This window comes from Serinus canaria, chromosome 10 (assembly GCF_022539315.1).
Source record: "Serinus canaria isolate serCan28SL12 chromosome 10, serCan2020, whole genome shotgun sequence".
NCBI lineage: Eukaryota > Metazoa > Chordata > Aves > Passeriformes > Fringillidae > Serinus > Serinus canaria.
In genome coordinates this window covers 3,669,516-3,686,314 of record NC_066324.1, presented here as the reverse complement: position 1 = coordinate 3,686,314, position 16,799 = coordinate 3,669,516, and the positions used below count along the sequence as shown (strand labels likewise).

The 16,799-nt window shown below is 48.2% G+C and overlaps 2 protein-coding genes across 5 annotated transcripts in view; one reads left to right on the top strand and one right to left on the bottom strand.

Annotated features, from left to right (window-relative positions):
* The window catches only part of MEF2A (myocyte enhancer factor 2A), an 81,798-nt gene extending 73,382 nt beyond the window's left edge, over nt 1-8,416 (top strand). For all 4 annotated transcript variants that reach the window (XM_050978432.1, XM_050978433.1, XM_009090034.4 and 1 more), the window contains 3 exons: nt 844-973; nt 4,189-4,315; nt 4,731-8,416. In XM_050978432.1, coding sequence (XP_050834389.1) covers nt 844-973; nt 4,189-4,315; nt 4,731-5,076 — 603 coding nt within the window. In that variant the 3' untranslated portion in view covers nt 5,077-8,416. The remainder of the gene's footprint in view (nt 1-843; nt 974-4,188; nt 4,316-4,730) is intronic.
* A 454-nt stretch (nt 8,417-8,870) lies between these two features.
* LYSMD4 (LysM domain containing 4) lies at nt 8,871-16,002 on the bottom strand. The gene is made up of 3 exons (XM_050978438.1): nt 14,904-16,002; nt 14,508-14,798; nt 8,871-11,098 (listed from the first exon to the last, which is right to left on the bottom strand). Exons 2-3 carry the CDS (start codon nt 14,778-14,780, stop codon nt 10,595-10,597), a joined length of 777 nt encoding a protein of 258 aa, XP_050834395.1. The 5' UTR covers nt 14,781-14,798; nt 14,904-16,002; the 3' UTR covers nt 8,871-10,594.
* Nucleotides 16,003-16,799: the final 797 nt, after the last annotated feature.

The following is a 16,799-nucleotide window of genomic DNA, read 5'->3' as shown; positions in this document are numbered from 1 at the left end:
TTGCTGGCTGGTGCTGTTCACCACAGTGTTTAATTAATTTTCTAACCAGCAAATTTGGTTAGAGCTTATTTTGAGTGATATGTTTGCTGCAGATGTTCATTCCAGTATATAGGAAAGAAATGCTGTTATTAAAAAGCCAAATTGTGCCCCAGTTGAGTTATCTGAGACAATCTAGTTTAGCTATTTTCCCTGTCAGAAAAGCACCATTGCTCTTTGTGAACTCCAGTGTCATTTGCTTGGAAACATATCTGCATTGTAACAAGGACTCTCTCAGTTTCTCAGGAACCATGGGAACAGCAAGATTATTTTATCACTGAAGTCTTATCAACACAAATTTAGAAGATCTCTGTGTTCCTTTCAGGACAGGTGTAGTCAGCATAGTGTCAAAACTGGCAGCTGAAATTTGGAAAATTGGATAAACAACTGTGAAGTGGGAGAATCTCTTCTGGTGGAACTGCACCTCACCATCTGCACTAAAACCTCTTTAAAAATAAGACTCAAAACTCTTAAATCACTTAAGAACTTCTGAGAATTGTTGTGTGTATCCCTAAGAAATTGCATTAATTTTTGTGTGTCCTACACCGCTAACACTGTTGAAATCTGCATGCTTGGGAAGTGGCCCAGTGAGCCTTCAATTAATTTTTCATTTCAGTTTGCCAAGATCGTTTTGGTTGTCTTGAAATATTTTAGCTTTTTTAGAAAACCAATCCTGACAAAAAGGATGTGTTCCTAACCCAGACACAGCAGAGCAGCACGCTGGGATGCAATGCTCTGTTACGCTGGCACTGCATTTCCTGTTGTTCTCCCTGGGCTCACAAGGTTTGTTATTTCCATCCCTTGCAGAACACCCAAAGGATAAGCAGTTCTCAGTCCACGCAGCCCCTGGCCACCCCCGTGCTGTCGGTGACGACTCCGAGCCTGCCCCCGCAGGGACTGGTGTACACGGCCACCTGGGACAGCGCCCCCAGCACCGGTAAGCGCCCGCCTGCGCAGCGCTGCTCAGAGCAGGAGCAGTGTCCTGCAAAAGAGCCCTGGGGCACAGGCACGGCTCTGCTCACACCTGTGCCCACACCGGGTTTTTTCAACTCTCCTGGGATCCGGGCCATGCACAAGGAGGGACAGGGTCTGCGTGTTGGGTTCCAGGGAGAGCCTTTATTGAGCTTCATCCTCAGAAGGGTCCAGGGCTGAAGACCCCTGAGGGAGGTAAAGCAGGGGTTTATATGGGGATCTTGAGGGGTGGGACAGAACACCTGAGCAAATGGGATGAGGGCACAGGGGCAGAACGGAGGGGAAGGACCAATAGGATACATTACATCTGCATGCAACAGCAAAGCGTGCTGGGAGAAGCCTTTTTCTCACCCTAAATGGAGGCTGTTGCCTGAGGGGTTCTCCCTCCAAGAGAGTATTCTGGATTCTTTTCCTTCTTGGCCTACGGGCCTCCACAGCTGGGGTCAGGGCTGGGACTGCACACAGGAGTCAGAAGCCCAGAAAATTCACATTTCTGTGACACCTGACTTTGTTTTCCTCCTCAGTTTGAATGAAGGCTCTTCTCATCAAAACTGAGCCTGTAGCAATCCTGCCAGGAACTGGAGTGCCTCATTTTTAGGCAACGGCTGTTCCTTCAGTACTTCTCTTCTTCAGATAGTTTTATTGTTAGCGGGACCTTAAAACTACTTTTTATCCATGCTGGGTGTGATGTAAGGCAGTTGGTAATGTAAAAGTGATGAGTGGTTTGCTGGTTGGGAAAGTAGTTAATGAAAACCAAGTACTAAGTGATGGAACATGAGGCAACGGCAGCCTCAAGTTGCACAAGGGGAGGTTTAGGTTGGATATTGCGGAAAATTTCTTCATCAAAAAGATTGTCCAGCACCCACCAGGGCTTTGGCAGAATTCCACATCCCAAAGATGGGATTTTATACGTTTTCTCCACTCTTAGCTTTGAAAGTCTTCACTGCAGTTTTAGTTTAGCCAGCCAAGCACCTCACATACTCTTCTGTCTTCTTGTGTTAATGAGCTCATTAGCTGGCGGTGTCCCGAGCCCCTCTCTGTGCCCTGGGCAGCGCAGCAGCCAGGAGTTTGCACAGAGGGATTGTCACCGATGTCACCCACCAGCCAGGGGCTATGCTGGGACCCTGCACTCCTCACACCCCTCAGCCAGGGGCTGTATTTGCCCTGCAGCAGCTCCAGCCCAGTTGTTAAGTCGATGCAAACACAGCTGCCCTGAGAGGGTGAAGTCTGAAGCAGGGAGTGCAGCAGCTGGGCTGGAGGAGCAGCCTCATGGGCAGAGCAGGGGCTTGCTTTGGGTGATCAGCTGAAGTGTGAGTAGCTGGACATGCAGGCCTTGGTTTGACTCTTGCCCCAGTGGTGGTTCAGCTCTTGTGTTCAGTGGCTGTTCAAAGCGAACCCTTCTGGTCCCTGCTCAGAGGAGCCTCACTGAGTTTCACCTGACAGAGCCCTTCTGTCCAGTTGGATGCTGCTTCAGGGAGCAGCGCCGGGTGCATCCCTCACTCAGAATAACCTGTGAGCTGCTGGCTGGAACACCAGGAAGCAGCAAAGGCAATGGGAACTGATGTCCTACGTAATGGACAAGTGCTGGGGTGTGATTTTAAACTCCAGCCCATTTCCTTTGAGAATGCAAATAATTTGTGCAAAGCTTTTAGCCTTTAGTGGTTTTCACACACTTCAGAATCATTTCTATTAGACTGAACCTTTCAGGGGATTTGCAGGAAGAAATTTGATGTTGAAACCAAATTATCGCCTGGGGATTCTCAGGGTAGTCTCCACTTACAGCACAATTTCAGTTTTGCAATTCAACGACTAAGATAAAATTGAAATAACCATAATTGTTTTTCTGGATTGATAAGGTTGTTTTTTTAAGGACTGGAAGGGATAGCTTCAGCTCTTGGATCCTTAATTAAAATGTTGGCTATCAGTTTTCCACAAATACCCTATTTTATATAATATGTTTTGGTATTCTGTAGATTGTTGGAGGAAGAACTAACTGAATTACTTTTCTAAAACAATCCAGGCATTTAAAAAAATGTTAAAACCCCCTGCAATCAGTTAATTAATAATTGACACCTGAGCAGAGCACACCAAGCCATAAATTCCTACGTTCAGGTCAGTTGTTTTGCAGAGGTACAAACTTGCCAGCACTGCTTGTGGGGGTCAGAGCAGTGATGGGTTCTGTGGTGCAGAAGGTGCTCTTGTGTGTTCACATCAGGTCACTCCTGCAGCAGGGGTGTCCTCCTGTCACTGCCAGCAGATACGTGATTATTTAGGGAATTAATAATGCAGCTAATTGCATAGTGACTTGTGTGCTCTTTGGAAAAATACCTCCTCAAAGCCCTGTCACCAGACACATTCTGTCTGAAGTGTCAGAAGTTAATTGTCCATGGTCATAAAAGCTGTAATTGCAGTGGAAAAAAATTACATGGGAACTGAATTCCTATCAGTGTTTCTTTCAGGTCTGCTCTGACAAATCCCATCAGCCCAGCACATCCATCTCCAGGGTGTGCCTGGGCTGCCCTGGGCAGGTGTTGGAGGCCTGGCTGGTTTGCAGGCTCAGTGCATGTCTGGGTAACTGCAGGGGGTGCCAAGTTGTTATTTTTTCTTTATTTTTTTTATATTCAGTTTTAGTTTTGCAAAAGGGGCTTTTTGGGTCAGTCATCTTGGGACAAACCTTTCTGAAGCTGTGCAGAAATACGTGTGAGGGTTTTCAGAGTTTCAGTAGAAGTGACAACTGAGAAGAAATGAAAAAAGGAAAAAAGGCAGCCCAAGAAACTTCACCTGCTGGGAGCAGCTGGGACTCTTGAGGCCTTCTGTAAGGGTCTTGCAGGGATGTGTGTGGGTCTCTGACAGCACAGGGCCAAGTCTTACTGTAAGGTGCACACCTCTGTATGTACACTGCAGTAATGTGGGTTTGGAACAAGCTTTCAGACAGCAACATGGAGGACCTGAAAGCAGAATGCAAAAATTTTTCATTTGGAGGCCTCTGTACTGTTAAGCTCCCTGTGAGGCAGGATTGCTCCCAGACTTCAGAGTTTTCATGTCTGGATTCCTTTGGGTCAGCTGCCTTTATTTGTTTTGGACAGAAAGCCTTTGTATTTGTGTTTATGTATATATGTATGTTATATATATAACCCCCCCCATACATTATTTTGTTATTTATTTGTTTTTCCCTCTTAGATTACTCCTTGACTAGCGCAGACCTGTCTGCCCTGCAGGGGTTTAACTCCCCAGGAATGCTGTCCCTGGGGCAGGTGTCTGCCTGGCAGCAGCACCACCTCCGTCCCGCAGCCCTCAGCTCTCTTGTGTAAGTACCCAGGGCACCAGGGCAGCACTGGGGGGGCTGGAGCAGCTGCACCAAGGGAATATTCAGCACGTTTTCACCTCTTGTCTGTGCTGAAAACATTTGTGTGTCGGGGTGTTTGTCCCTTCAGTCACCTCCAGTCTCCAGCTAATGAGCTGTGTCCCTGCAGGCTCAGCTTCTCACCAAGGGGGCACCTGTGTGGTGACCAAACTGTTTGGCAATAGAAAATACTTATCTGTTCTGAACTTTTGTAAATGCAGCTCAGACCTTTAATTCATGATTTTTTTCACCTTTGCTCTTCCCAGTAAACTGCATTTATTTCTGTGCTGAGCCCCTCACCATCACAGACACGCGAATTGTCACTTGGCTTTCACTTTCTCTGTTTTCTGATTTGCACCTTTTGGTTTTCTTTCCCCAGCACTGGCAGCCAGCTATCTCAGGGTTCAAATCTCTCCATTAACACCAACCAAAACATCAACATCAAATCGGAACCGATCTCCCCTCCCCGGGACCGCGTCACCCCCTCGGGGTTCCCGCCGCAGCAGCCGCAGCAGCCGCAGCCGCCGCCGCCGCCGTCGCGCCAGGAGCTGGGGCGCTCCCCAGTCGACAGCCTGAGCAGCTCCAGCAGCTCCTACGACGGCAGCGACCGCGAGGACCCGCGCAGCGACTTCCACTCGCCCGTGGTGCTGGGGCGGCCACCCAACGCAGAGGATCGGGAGAGCCCCTCGGTAAAACGCATGAGGATGGACACGTGGGTGACATAAACCCGCGGTGCCGCCCTCTCAGCTTTGTGTTCTCAAAATGAACTGTCCTGACATATCTAAATTTATAAATAAGGACATGAATAAGTATATTTATATGTATATACATACGTGCATATATATATCTTCACATGCATATATATGTGCTAGTGTGTGTAGCATACACCAATCATCAGGCACTTACGACAAACTCTTGTATAGCTGCAGATGTCCCTTGGTAAAAGTAACAGAACAATCCCGTAGGTTTGATCTCTAGTCTGGCACTTACCTGGACTCGTGTGTGACCCCAGCCCGGCCCGCGCAGAGCGGCGTCCCCGCAGTGTCTCCTCCTCCTCCACACCCATCCGAGCGAGGGCTCGCCTGTAGTACCGTCCCTGTGTGTAGTCAGCTCTATGGTTACTCGTAGTTAAGAAATAATTGCTTTGTAGCAGCAGAGCAGTAGAAAAGCAGGAAGAAGAAAGCAATACTGTACATAAACTGACCTTTCTATTACCCAACCTGGCATGGGTCTCTATTGCAGAGGGTGCATGGAGAAGGGCTGATGCTATGAGAAATAAAAAAAAAAAAAACAAAAACCCTGTTTTGCACGTGCAAAAAAAAAAAAAAAAGTGTATTGGGTCAAAGAAGTGATTTTTTTAATGAGTGAAAGAGAGCATAGAGAACTCGCATGAAATATTCAGAAAATATTAGCCTAGAAAATAGAACATTAACAAAATAAAATTAATATATTAAGTTATAATTGGAATATGTTTGACAAATTTGTTTTTACGTTCATACCTTTGAAAAATATAGAAACGGATTTTAGCTCATGTATATTTTATATTAAAGAAAACAATACCCTAATGAATTGAAGACTATATATAAAGTTATATACAGTACTTTTGAACACATTCTGCTATGAATTATTTATATAAGCCAAAGCTGTATGTTGTAGCTTTTTTGTAGAGTATAGTTTTATCTTATTTTGACTTTCTAGTTTTTGCTTTCAAAGATGAAAAGGAAAAACTTGCAGGCGGAACCTTGGGGGAAAAATAAGCCATGAACACTTATATGTAAATTTAAATTTGAGCCAAACTCTTTGTGTATATAGCATCCTAAATATATTATCACCTTTGGTGTAAGTACCTATGTATTGTACGGTCACCAGATTAAAAAGTATATTTTTGTGGATTGACGCCAACTTGAAACAAGGCGAGGTCCTTATTAAGTAGAGTATTCACTGTTTAATATTTACTATTTTGTTAAATATACTGTACTTTCTTTGGATTTTAATTATTATTAATATTATTATCCAGATTTTTCAGAGGGTGTATAAAGGGGTTGGCCCCCTCACTGGTGGTGAATGTGTGCCGTTCAATTGTAATCTCTGTGCTGTATGGTTAAGCTTCATTATACATTTTATATATATGTATATAAATAGCAAAGTGGCAAAAAAAAATCCGGTGTTAAGTTCATCCTGCATAAATATAAAAAATCTGTTACAACACATTTTAAGGCATCATTTTAAAGCTGCCTCTTCTGAGGAGGAAAAAAAAAACAGTGGAAAAACTTGACCTAATTTCTCATGATAGGGAAATGACACATATCAGAGGAGCACAAAAGGTTTTGTGAGTTGGCAAGTGGTTTGGGAAAAATTTGCTGCTTCCAAGAGAGGGAGGAATGCAGAGCCCCCTTGTGCCACGAGACTGGGCTGGGAGCAGGTTTGGTGTTGGATGCGGGGCCGTGATCCCACCAGTGCTCCCTGTCACTTCCAGGCTGGCAGTGCTGGTTCTGGGTGGAAGCTGCAGAGCCGTGGGATTGCCCAAACTCTTCAGAGTTAGCCCTGATATTTATTACATTTTTTGCTTGGGCTTTTTTTTTTTTTCAGTTAAGAAAAATCCCTTGATGCTGTAAGGGAGGGGTGAGAAGGTACCTGTGGCCTCCAGCCCTGTCTCGTTGTCCTGGCAGCATTAAAAGCCGCAGGGGCTCCAGTGCCCTCCGGCCTTTCCCTTGGAACTGCTTCCCCTTTCCTGGGTTCATCCCGGCTGGCAGGAGGGTGCAGGCAGAAGGGACACATCCCCATGGCCACTGTGTCCCCAGTGACCGAATTCACTTGCTGCTCCCTGGAACCTTTTGCTGCTCTGATCAGTGATGTGAGTTCCATGATTTATGCACCTGTATGAACTTTGCTGTACATCCGAGTGGGAGTTCTGCATTCACATTTACTGTCTATTTTCTTGTGTGCCTTATCAGATGGCTTTGCTGACTGTATCTCAATAGTCTTTATTTCTATGCAGGTTTTTAAACAGTACTTAACTACTGTTTTCTTAAAGACAAAGCTACACAAGGGTTAGAGTTTGTATTGAAATTGCACCAATGAATTAAAAAAATAAAAGAATCAGTTCTAAAGAGCTGGGCAAGGGAGTGGCCCTGTGCTGCCCCAGCCCCGGCAGAAACGTCCTTCCACAGCCCTCCGGTCTCGGGGAGCACCTCCTGCCACCGAGGACATGGGAATCCTGGTTTTTAATAACAAGTAACTCACTTTGAAACATACTTTTTTAGAAATTGTAAAAATGTTTTATATTAAAAAAAAAGAGATGACATAGCACAGATATTTCAACAGGTTAAAAAAAGAAAAAACTTTTTAAAATTATCTCTGCTGACTGAAGTGCAAGTGGATCCAATCCTGGGCTGAACCCAGTCAGGTCTGAACGATTTAAGATTTTTATCTCTGTTGTGACAAATCACCTCCATCCTCGAGCTCTCACGATAGTTTTGAGAACGCCACGATGTCAGGGACTCGTCAGAGAGAACTGCTTTAGCCTTGCCTTCCCTCCAAGGACACTAATGCATCAGAAACTTGCGAGTTACTGTGCGCACAAGAAATACATAGTAAATAAGGAACAAAACAACTCCTAACAATTGATCCTGGGCAGAAGTTAAATCCGAATGTGAAAGAAAGACTTAACCAATGTAAAAAACATTTAAATCTTAGTAGAACCTTTCTTCACTTTGCTGTGCAAGAGAACACTGCTTTGCTATATTTAAAATGGCTTTTTTAAAAGAGATTTATGTATTTGGTAAATGTTTGTAGTCAACAGTTCACAAGAAGCTGTTCACGGTTTAATGCTGATAAGCCGTTTGGCGGCACAAGCTGGACTTTGTTGCCATCCTTGAGACGAATCTTTTAAGAAAAAAAATAAGTTAATCTCAATTTTTTTCCCTGAATGTGTTGTTTTTTCTTCAATATACAATAAATATTCTAGTGAACTTTTTATCAAATGGTTAAGAAAATGCTAGAGGTTGTTGTAAAATATTTGTATCCTGCATTCACTAAAGTAAAGATACTGGCTTTTACTGTGTACTCCGGCCTCTCTCGTGTTTGCAGAGCACTGGTCCCGTCCGGCGCGTCCGTGCCCCCTCCAGGTGTCAGTCCAGGTTCCAGGTGTTGGTTCTTAACTGCAGCCATGAGGATTTTCATCCACAGGGATACACACACGCTTGTTACTGCACTCAAGGACTGATACCTGCTCAGAACCTTTCTATAAAACGTGGAGAAACTGGCAGATGAACCAGGGTCCATTGAGAGTGGAGAGCCCACGGGCAGTCCTGCCTCAGCCCTAGTTCCTCCCGCTCACTGCAGAGGCTGAGGTGAGGCTGCAAGGGGCCCCTCGTTCTAAGGCAGGTGCTCAGCTGTGTGGTAGCAAATAAAGCACAGGCTGTGCCCCTTGTGCTTTTATTTCATGTGGATTTATTTAAAAATGTAAGAACTGGGTCCCGCCCCCTCCCCAGAACAGAGATACAGCTCTTCACAGAAGAAAAATACAAGATTTTGTTCAGTATAAGATACTTTGGAGTGTTCATTTATAAAATTAGGTTCCCACTTTTGAGAGTTGTAGGGAACACAGGTTCTCATTGTAGCAGCACACAGTTGTGCCTGTGTGGTGTGGGGTCCTCACCTTGCTGAAGATGCGTCAATCCTCTCTGTCTGGGCAGACACTGCCAGGCAGAGGCAGTCCTTCAGGCTGGGCTGAGGCCACACCTGCACAGCAGGTGCTCGTACCACAGCCCCTCTCCAGCCCCTGCTCTGCCCCAGCCAGCCTCAGGCTGCCAAGGGAAGCTGGAAAAGCTCCGTGATCCTGCTGGCAGCTGGGAAGCTGCAAATGGGGCTGGGCCAAGGTGGGGACAAGGAACAGCAGCTTCCTGCACCTGCCCACCAGCCCTGCCCTCACCCTCAGCAACAACCTCACCTGCCCACACATGTAGTGGTTGGTTCCAGGAAAGCCTTTACCTCTGCCCACAGGCCCAGAATTTCCTGAATCAAATTTCTGAGGGAAGTTCTTCTGTTTAGCAAAGCTCCCAACGCCTCCCTTGCTGCTCCCTTGCAGCAGGTAGTGTTTGCTGAGTGGCCCTGAAGAGCACAGCCCTGGGCTGACCAACACCTCCACTGCCCTGTGAAGCTTTTCAGTGCATGTGGTCAGTTCACAGAAACTGTCACAATCAGCAGTGTCACAGTCCTCTCCCGGAAAGGCTTCACCCTTCTTTCTTCTTGGACTTCTGTCCTGGACCTTGCAACCTGCACCCAGCTCCCACTTCACTCCCACTCAGACTGCACACAAGGAACTAATTCCATGACTGAGCCTGGGTCTCTCAGAAGCACCACTATAGACTATTATTAGTTTTTTAGCAAATAATACTGACTAGACCTCTTGCCAGCAAATGAGCCCTTGAGAAGTGCCTGTGACTCCTCTCTCATGCTCTCCTGTCCTCGTCCAACACCCCTTGCCCACCTAGGGCCATGCAGGGCTGAGCAGCACCCTGGAACAGCACAGATCCTGCACTGAGATCTCGGAAGGATTTCACTGAGGGGAAGAGGTCTGGGCTCTTCCCAGGGTTGGGCCTGAGGCATCCCAATGGAACACAGTTCAAAGATTTGCTCAGGGGGGTGACAAGGTGGGGTGCTGGCAGCATGATCGTGCCCTGGCACACCCAGCTTAGAGCCCCAGAAGGCATCATTAGGGTCAAGCAGGCCAAAACCACCATGGTCTGCAAGAGACAAAAATGACACTTCTGAGAAAAAGTGTCCCCCACTTCTAGTCCGGCAAAAAGTGTTTCCTTAAAATGCAAACAACCCCCAACTTTCCAACCACATTAATACTGCACTCTCTAGCTCAGCAGCAAAGAATTTGCTTCTAGACAAGGCATTAAGAATAACCTGAAGCAACCATAACGAGTAAATTGCTACAAAATACTTTCCCTCAATGGAGTTCCCAACTCTGAAGCCACCTGGGTGATGATCTCTGTAAGCAACAAAGCATCCTTTTTTTCCTATCATAATCACATCACCTCATTTTCAGTCAAATTCAGGATTACATCATCAGCTAATTATAAAAATAAAAATAATCTGTATTGTCGTATCCCCTTGGGTGCACTTGAGTCAGTCACGAGCATACGGGCATCACTGCTGGAGAGGCTGAAGTGGGCTGCCCTTTCACCTTAGGTTTTTTTTTCCTACGACTGAGCCTTGTGGTAATTTCCCTTCCTATCCAGCCGTTGAAACATTTGAGTTTGTCATGTTAGAGGAGTGGGCCACCAGGCCCTGTGTTTTAAAATAGATTATATAAAACACTGGCAGGACGATTCCTATCAGGAGCATAATGAACACGGCGTTCCACCACTGGATTCCGCAGTCCGCGCCGTTCCCAGCGTCCCGCTTCCCTGCCTCGGGCAGGGGCCTCTCCAGCCCCTCCCCGCCGTACTCCGTGTTCAGCTGCACCTCCACCTGCACGGCGTCCTGGATGCTCTGGTCGATGCCCCTGAAGTACTCACTGAGACGCCGGCTGCCAGCGGAGCTGCCCGCACTGGGGTCGGGCTCTGGTGGCTCCACGCGCGTCAGGCCGGGCTGGGTGGGCCCTGCCGGGGGCGGCCGCAGGGCTCCGGCGCTCTCCGTGAGCAGCCCGTGGGGCCTCACCGGGATCTTGATGGACTTCAGCGCGTACAGATCCTGCTCCCGGATGAAGTTGTTGACGCGTTTGATATCTGCAACCTAAGGAATCCAGAAAGGACACAAACAGTGAGGGCAGGACAGCCCAGGAGTGAGGCAGGAAGCAGCTACAAAACCACTGTGCAAGGATCTGTCAAGGAATACAAGCAGGCCGTGGATGCAACTGGTTTGATGTTCTGAGAGATTCTCCAGCAGTTCCAGGGGTGCTCCAGGCCCTGCAGGATAGAGTCAGTCCCCTGTTAAATCAGCCTACAACCTCCATCTCTTGCACTTGCTGTATTTTGTTCCATAATGCTCTTCTTTCCCCTCGCTTTCTTTGCCCTTCTCTCAGTTAAGGCAAAAAGAATCTTTTTATCTAACAGATCCTTTTAAAAACTATTTTCATACCTTACACACAAGTGCTTAAGGTGAGAGCACAACAACAGTGTGAGCATCTCCTGCTCAGGAAATTATTTCAGAGTGATCAGAGCTCCATTTTGGGAGCACACCCATTCTGAAAGCAAGAGCACAGCCTGGAGAGCAGGTGAGCACCTCCTGCACAGGCACGAGCATCCTCTGCTCAAGGAACACCTCTCTTGTGCAGGACAGCAGCTCATCCAGCCCATTCCCCCTGAGCATGTCCTGCAGAAGGACAATCACCTCTGTGCTCCTGACACCACCTTTGGTTCCTGTGTAGGGCTCCTGTCTGTGAGCTGTGTCCCCACCCAGCAGCAGGAAGAGCAAGGGAGAAGCAGCCAATGTGCAGCATCAGACGCAGGGACAGGCAGTGCCAATACAAAGACAAAGGCAAGGCAGCAGCCCTTAGTTAACATCAAATAAGAGAAGATGCTTAATCCAGTGGCCACTCACAGCCACCCAGCAAGCACAGCAACTTCTCAGCTGCACTAAGCCCTCTGTCAAAGGAAAGGAACAGGATGTCAGTGTGTGCCAGGAGCTCTCCGCTGCAGCCGAGGAGATGTGAAAGAACCTTGAGGAAAAGGCTGGAGGGCACAAACAAAACAGCGGGAGCCAAAGCAAAGAGAAAGGCAACACAAACAGGTAAAGCACCTCTCATCCATCACAGCAGAGATACAGCAGAGGGACTGTGCTTTGCTCTTCAGAAATCACAGCATGACCTGCATTCACTGCACACACGCTTGAGGCTGCCAAGGAAACTGGGGAGCTAAAACAAAAAAACCCACTTTACTTCCTAAGCACTCTGCTCAGAAGTAGAGAGGAGAGGAGAAGGGGGCCTGAATCTCATGTTTACTCTGCAAAGCTTGAGAACTTTGAAAATGGCACATTTAATCCAAGACCTGATCTGGGGACCCTGAAGCAACAGGAATCCTCAGTCACTGCTTTGGGCTCTTCACAGCCAGCCCCAGTGTCAGCTCTGGACTTAAACCCTGCAAAATTTCTTAGTTATGAAATAACAATCTCACCCAGAGCCTCTAAACTGAGGTGCTGTTTCAATTTCTGGATTTGTTCCAATGAAAACAAATTACTGGGACAGTAAATATCCCCCGTGGTGTCTGCAATCAAATACTGCAGTGTGGTGCTAAGACTCTAGAAACAGAAAGTGGAGCAGCACTCACACAGAAACAACAAACAGAGCTGATGGGAAGCATGCAAGAGATTGGGCTGCACAAGCATTTAGGCTTATTTTCTGTACTCATTTTTTGGCTGCAGTGAGCACCTCTTGTCCCAGCCTAAGAACAATGCCAAAAGCAAGCCAGGACTATAAATGGTCAAGAGTAAAAATGAGAATTTTGAAGTGCTTTGCATCTCTGCCAAGTTATCTGTGGCACACAGACACAGCTATTTGTTGCACTGTATTACTATCCCCTCCCCAAGCAGATTCTGAAACCAATGTCAAGTTCTCATTGATTTCAAGAAGTTCCTCTTGGATTTTTACACACATTTGCCCATACAGCTGTGGTTACAGTTCTCACTGCTGTCCTGTGACCTTTCAGAAGCTGTTTAATTGTGCAAATAAAATAAAACACAGGAAAACTGTCATGCCAGTCTTTAAGAGACAAATAGACAACTCTCCTACAATAAAGACTTTGGTACCTGTTCAGTTTAAGTGGAACAAGTCAGAAGTGCCCTTTCTGGAAGGAAGGGAGGAAGCAGGAGTTTTTGTCCTGTGGGAGGAGAACACTGACTATGTGGTCCCTTCCATCAGCTTGCTTTTCCCCTGGGCAGGCTCAGCAGCCTCCAGAGGAGCTGAAAGGCTCCAGGAGTGGGGCAGCAGAGGAGCAGCCACAGCAGGGACAAAACTGGGTGACAGTGCAGAGGCACAGCAAGACTCTTCATAACCAAAGAACTGTTCAGAATCTCCCTCCTCTGAGTTCACTCAACTGCTGTGAGTCTGCCCAGGTGCTGCTGAGAGCAGCACACAGCTCCATACCCAACCACTGCTCAGCTCTGCCTTCTCAGGCTCTCCTGGGGCCAATCAGGGCCTATTCAAGTCCTACCAGACTCGCTTCTCTACACGCATTGGGCTGGTCAGCAGAACCTACAAGGGTGCCTTTTTTTGTTTTGTTTTTGTTTCTAAGGGCATGGGAGGGGAGGAATTGCTGCAATCCCTTTAAGGCCTCTTGCCTCAGCTGCACCATACAGCTGCTGTGTGGTTAAGCAAGACAGACTGCACTGGCAGGGCAGCACTGGAGCCAGAGCTGTATCATTATCCCCGCTGTGGTTGCTGGCCAACTGTTTCATCATGGAACTCAAATCACAGTCCAGCTTGCAGATAAAGGGGGCTCTAAAAATACAGCTCCAACTGCTGAACAACAGGGGGCTTCTAATGTTCAGAGCAGGTAATTAAACTTTCCAGCAGTTTTGCTCTTTTTTGGAACAAAGAAAACGTGCTGTGTAGTTGTTCCAACTCAGAAATCTCACTGTGCACACGCCCTCCCCTCCTGCCCACAGGCACCTGAACTGTGCACGCTTTGGGATGACAGCAAACAACCAAAACCCAAACACAGACAGCACCTGGACTTTGGGACTGAACTTTGGCGCCTCTCCACGTCCACCCCTGTTAGACTCAGACCTTCCTTGCAAAACGTAAGCTGATACCTTTCAAAAAATAAACAAAAAACCTCACCCATAACTCTGGTGTTTCTTTGTACTGCTCAATTTGCTTCAAAACCTCCAATGTTCCTTGAGAGCAGAGCCCTGGCCCTCATTTCTACACTCAGCTCCCTGATGTTTGCCCTCACTGAAATAACTTAGTACAACCTGCACTTAGTCACTGAAATTAAACAGGAAAGCAGGTCAGGCAGGGTGTGAGGCTGACAACATCTTCCCAGGCTTTTGGCTGAACAACCATTTTTTGTGTCTGCCTGGAGTTATTTTTGCCTTTCTCAGTTTTACCTGGACAATGACCATTCATACAATACACAGGGGCAACACCTGCCGGTGTCAGAGCTACCAGACACAGTTGAAGCCCCTGGGGGTGGTTAAGCCTCACCTTACAGCCGTACTGCAGGGCCAGCTTGTTGAGGCTGTCCTCCTCGGTGAGCTCCCTCTCCAGGAGCACCACGTCCCCCGGTCTGCCCCGGGGGGCGCTGCCCCGCTGCTGCTCCTTGCCCCTGGGCCGCAATTCCATCACGTTGAGCTCCTCCTCCGAGGACTCCTCCGAGTCTGAGCGGCCATTGGGGAACACGAACACCTGCCTGCCCGGGAAGGTGTGCACAGTGGCAGGAGCCTGGAAGGGTTTTGTCCGGCTCTCGTGCAGCCTCATCTTTCACACCAGCAGCACCTGCAACAAAACCCAGACACTTTCAGTTTTCTCAAGACCAGTGTTTAGCTCTCAGCATGAAAGATTCAGAGAATGCACAGAAAGCTGGCAGGTGTGAACACTCACCACAGAAAGGGGCAAATCCAGAAGTGTCATTCTACCAGCAATATTAAAAAAGTTATGCACTCAAACTGCAGCAATCAGTAATTTTTTTCCCTTTTTTTTTTTTGTCAGCCTGTAAACAAAACACTTTATAACTATGTTGCTCAACATTTTAAATGCTACATTCTATAATTTTATTTAAAAAGTAACACAGTCCCTTGAGCAAACTGGCTTTAATTACCGTCAAAACATATATCAGGTCTACCAACAGATATTAAAAACTGAGCAAAGTTATCCTTTCCATAAGTCCTTAGGTCTCTGCACTTTAGGAACCCACATTTTAAGTTATTGGAAGAGCACTTTTTTTTTTTTTAAATAAGGACAGCTCATGCTATACTTAACTTCAACCCGAATAACAAGACTTCATTTTGCTGCATGAAGACTAGAACCTGCCTGAGCACTTTAATTATTGCTCAGCCTACAGCTGCAAGTTCGGGTTGGTTTTTTTTTTCTCTTCAATCCCCAGCTCCACAAACAATTTGTTGTCAGGATGAGATATAGGTAAGAAAACGCCACATTGTTATGGATCCTTGACCTTAACGCTCTCCATCTACCCCTAAGGGATTATTCAGGTGAAACCACTACGATTTAATGGCATTTCCTTGGCCCCGGGCACGGCACAGCTGCGGGCTGGGCTCGGCTGTGCCGAGGGAGCTCCACAGGCAGGACCAGGCTGGACGCTGCTGTGGGACCCCCCGGCACAGCTCCCTCCTCAGGGGCTGCCGACCTCTCCCCAGGCTCCTCTGGGGACCCGACCTCGCCAGCACTTCGGGGGGACCCCCATGCCCTCAAGGGAGCTCGGTGCCCTCAGCATTGCTGGAGAGTCCTTCGCCCCTCAGCTCCCGCTGCCCTCGGCACTCAAGGGGGTCCCGCTCCCCTCACAGGGTCTCGCTGCCCTCAGCGCTTCAGGTGACCCCAACGCCCTCAGCACTTGAGGGGGGTCCGGATCCCCTCAGAGTGTCCCGCTCCCCCCTGGGGCCCCTCTCTCCTCAGCGCTTCATAGAATCCCGCTCCCCGCAGGGGCCCCGCTCCCCTCAGGGTCTCCCGCTGCCCCCAAGAGCCCCGCTCCCCTCAGGACGTCCCGGTTCCCACCCCCCTTCCCAGCGCTCCCCTCACGAACCCGCCGCCATCGGCCCCGCACCAACCTGGCCACGGTCTCGCCCAGCGCTCCTCCCATTGGCTGGCGGCGCCGGGAGGCGGGACCTCAGCGCCGCCCGGCCAATGGGAGCCCGGCAAGGGCGGTGGGGAGGGAGGGGATGAACGGGCGGAGCCGAGCAGGGAAGGGGCGGGCCCTCGCTTAAAGAGCCCGCGACCCCGTTCCGGCCGAGCCAGGACCGAGCCCGGAGCGCTCGAGGGGACCGGGTCACACACCTGAACAGAGGGACACCTCGCACACCTGCATAGCCCCGGGTGAGGTGCCACTGCCCCGGGACACGTCACACAGCGGTACAATGGGTCAGGTCACACACCTGTACAACCATGGGTGAGGTGCCACTGCCCCCGGACACGTCACACACCTGCAGAGCCCTGTGCTACAGTAACATCAGTTACTACATTGTCAATATGTAATAACAGATTCCAGCGTGTCCATATTACAATGTGTCTATACTACAATTTGCCAATATTACAATATGCCAGTTTTACAATGTGTCCGTATTTCTGCCCTGTGGGTGCCTGCAGAGCTGACCAGCTGTGCTCCACACTGCTGCGTTTGCCTTGGCCCACCCTGGCTCATGGCTGACGTTTAAAAAACAAGCTCAGGACACACTGCTAGCAAGTTCCACATTCGAAGCTTTTCTGGGATGCAGGGACAGCAGAAGTGATGCCCTCCTTGCCAGCTGTCAGAATTAAGCAGGCACT

Coding starts and splice junctions, on each gene's coding strand:
- LYSMD4 (XM_050978438.1), bottom strand. CDS start 14,780: ATGAGGCTGCACGAGAGCCGGACAAAACCCTTCCAGGCTCCTGCCACT. Junction 11,099..14,507: donor CCCTGCAGTACGGCTGTAAG/GTGAGGCTTAAC, acceptor TGGATTCCTTAG/GTTGCAGATATCAAACGCGT.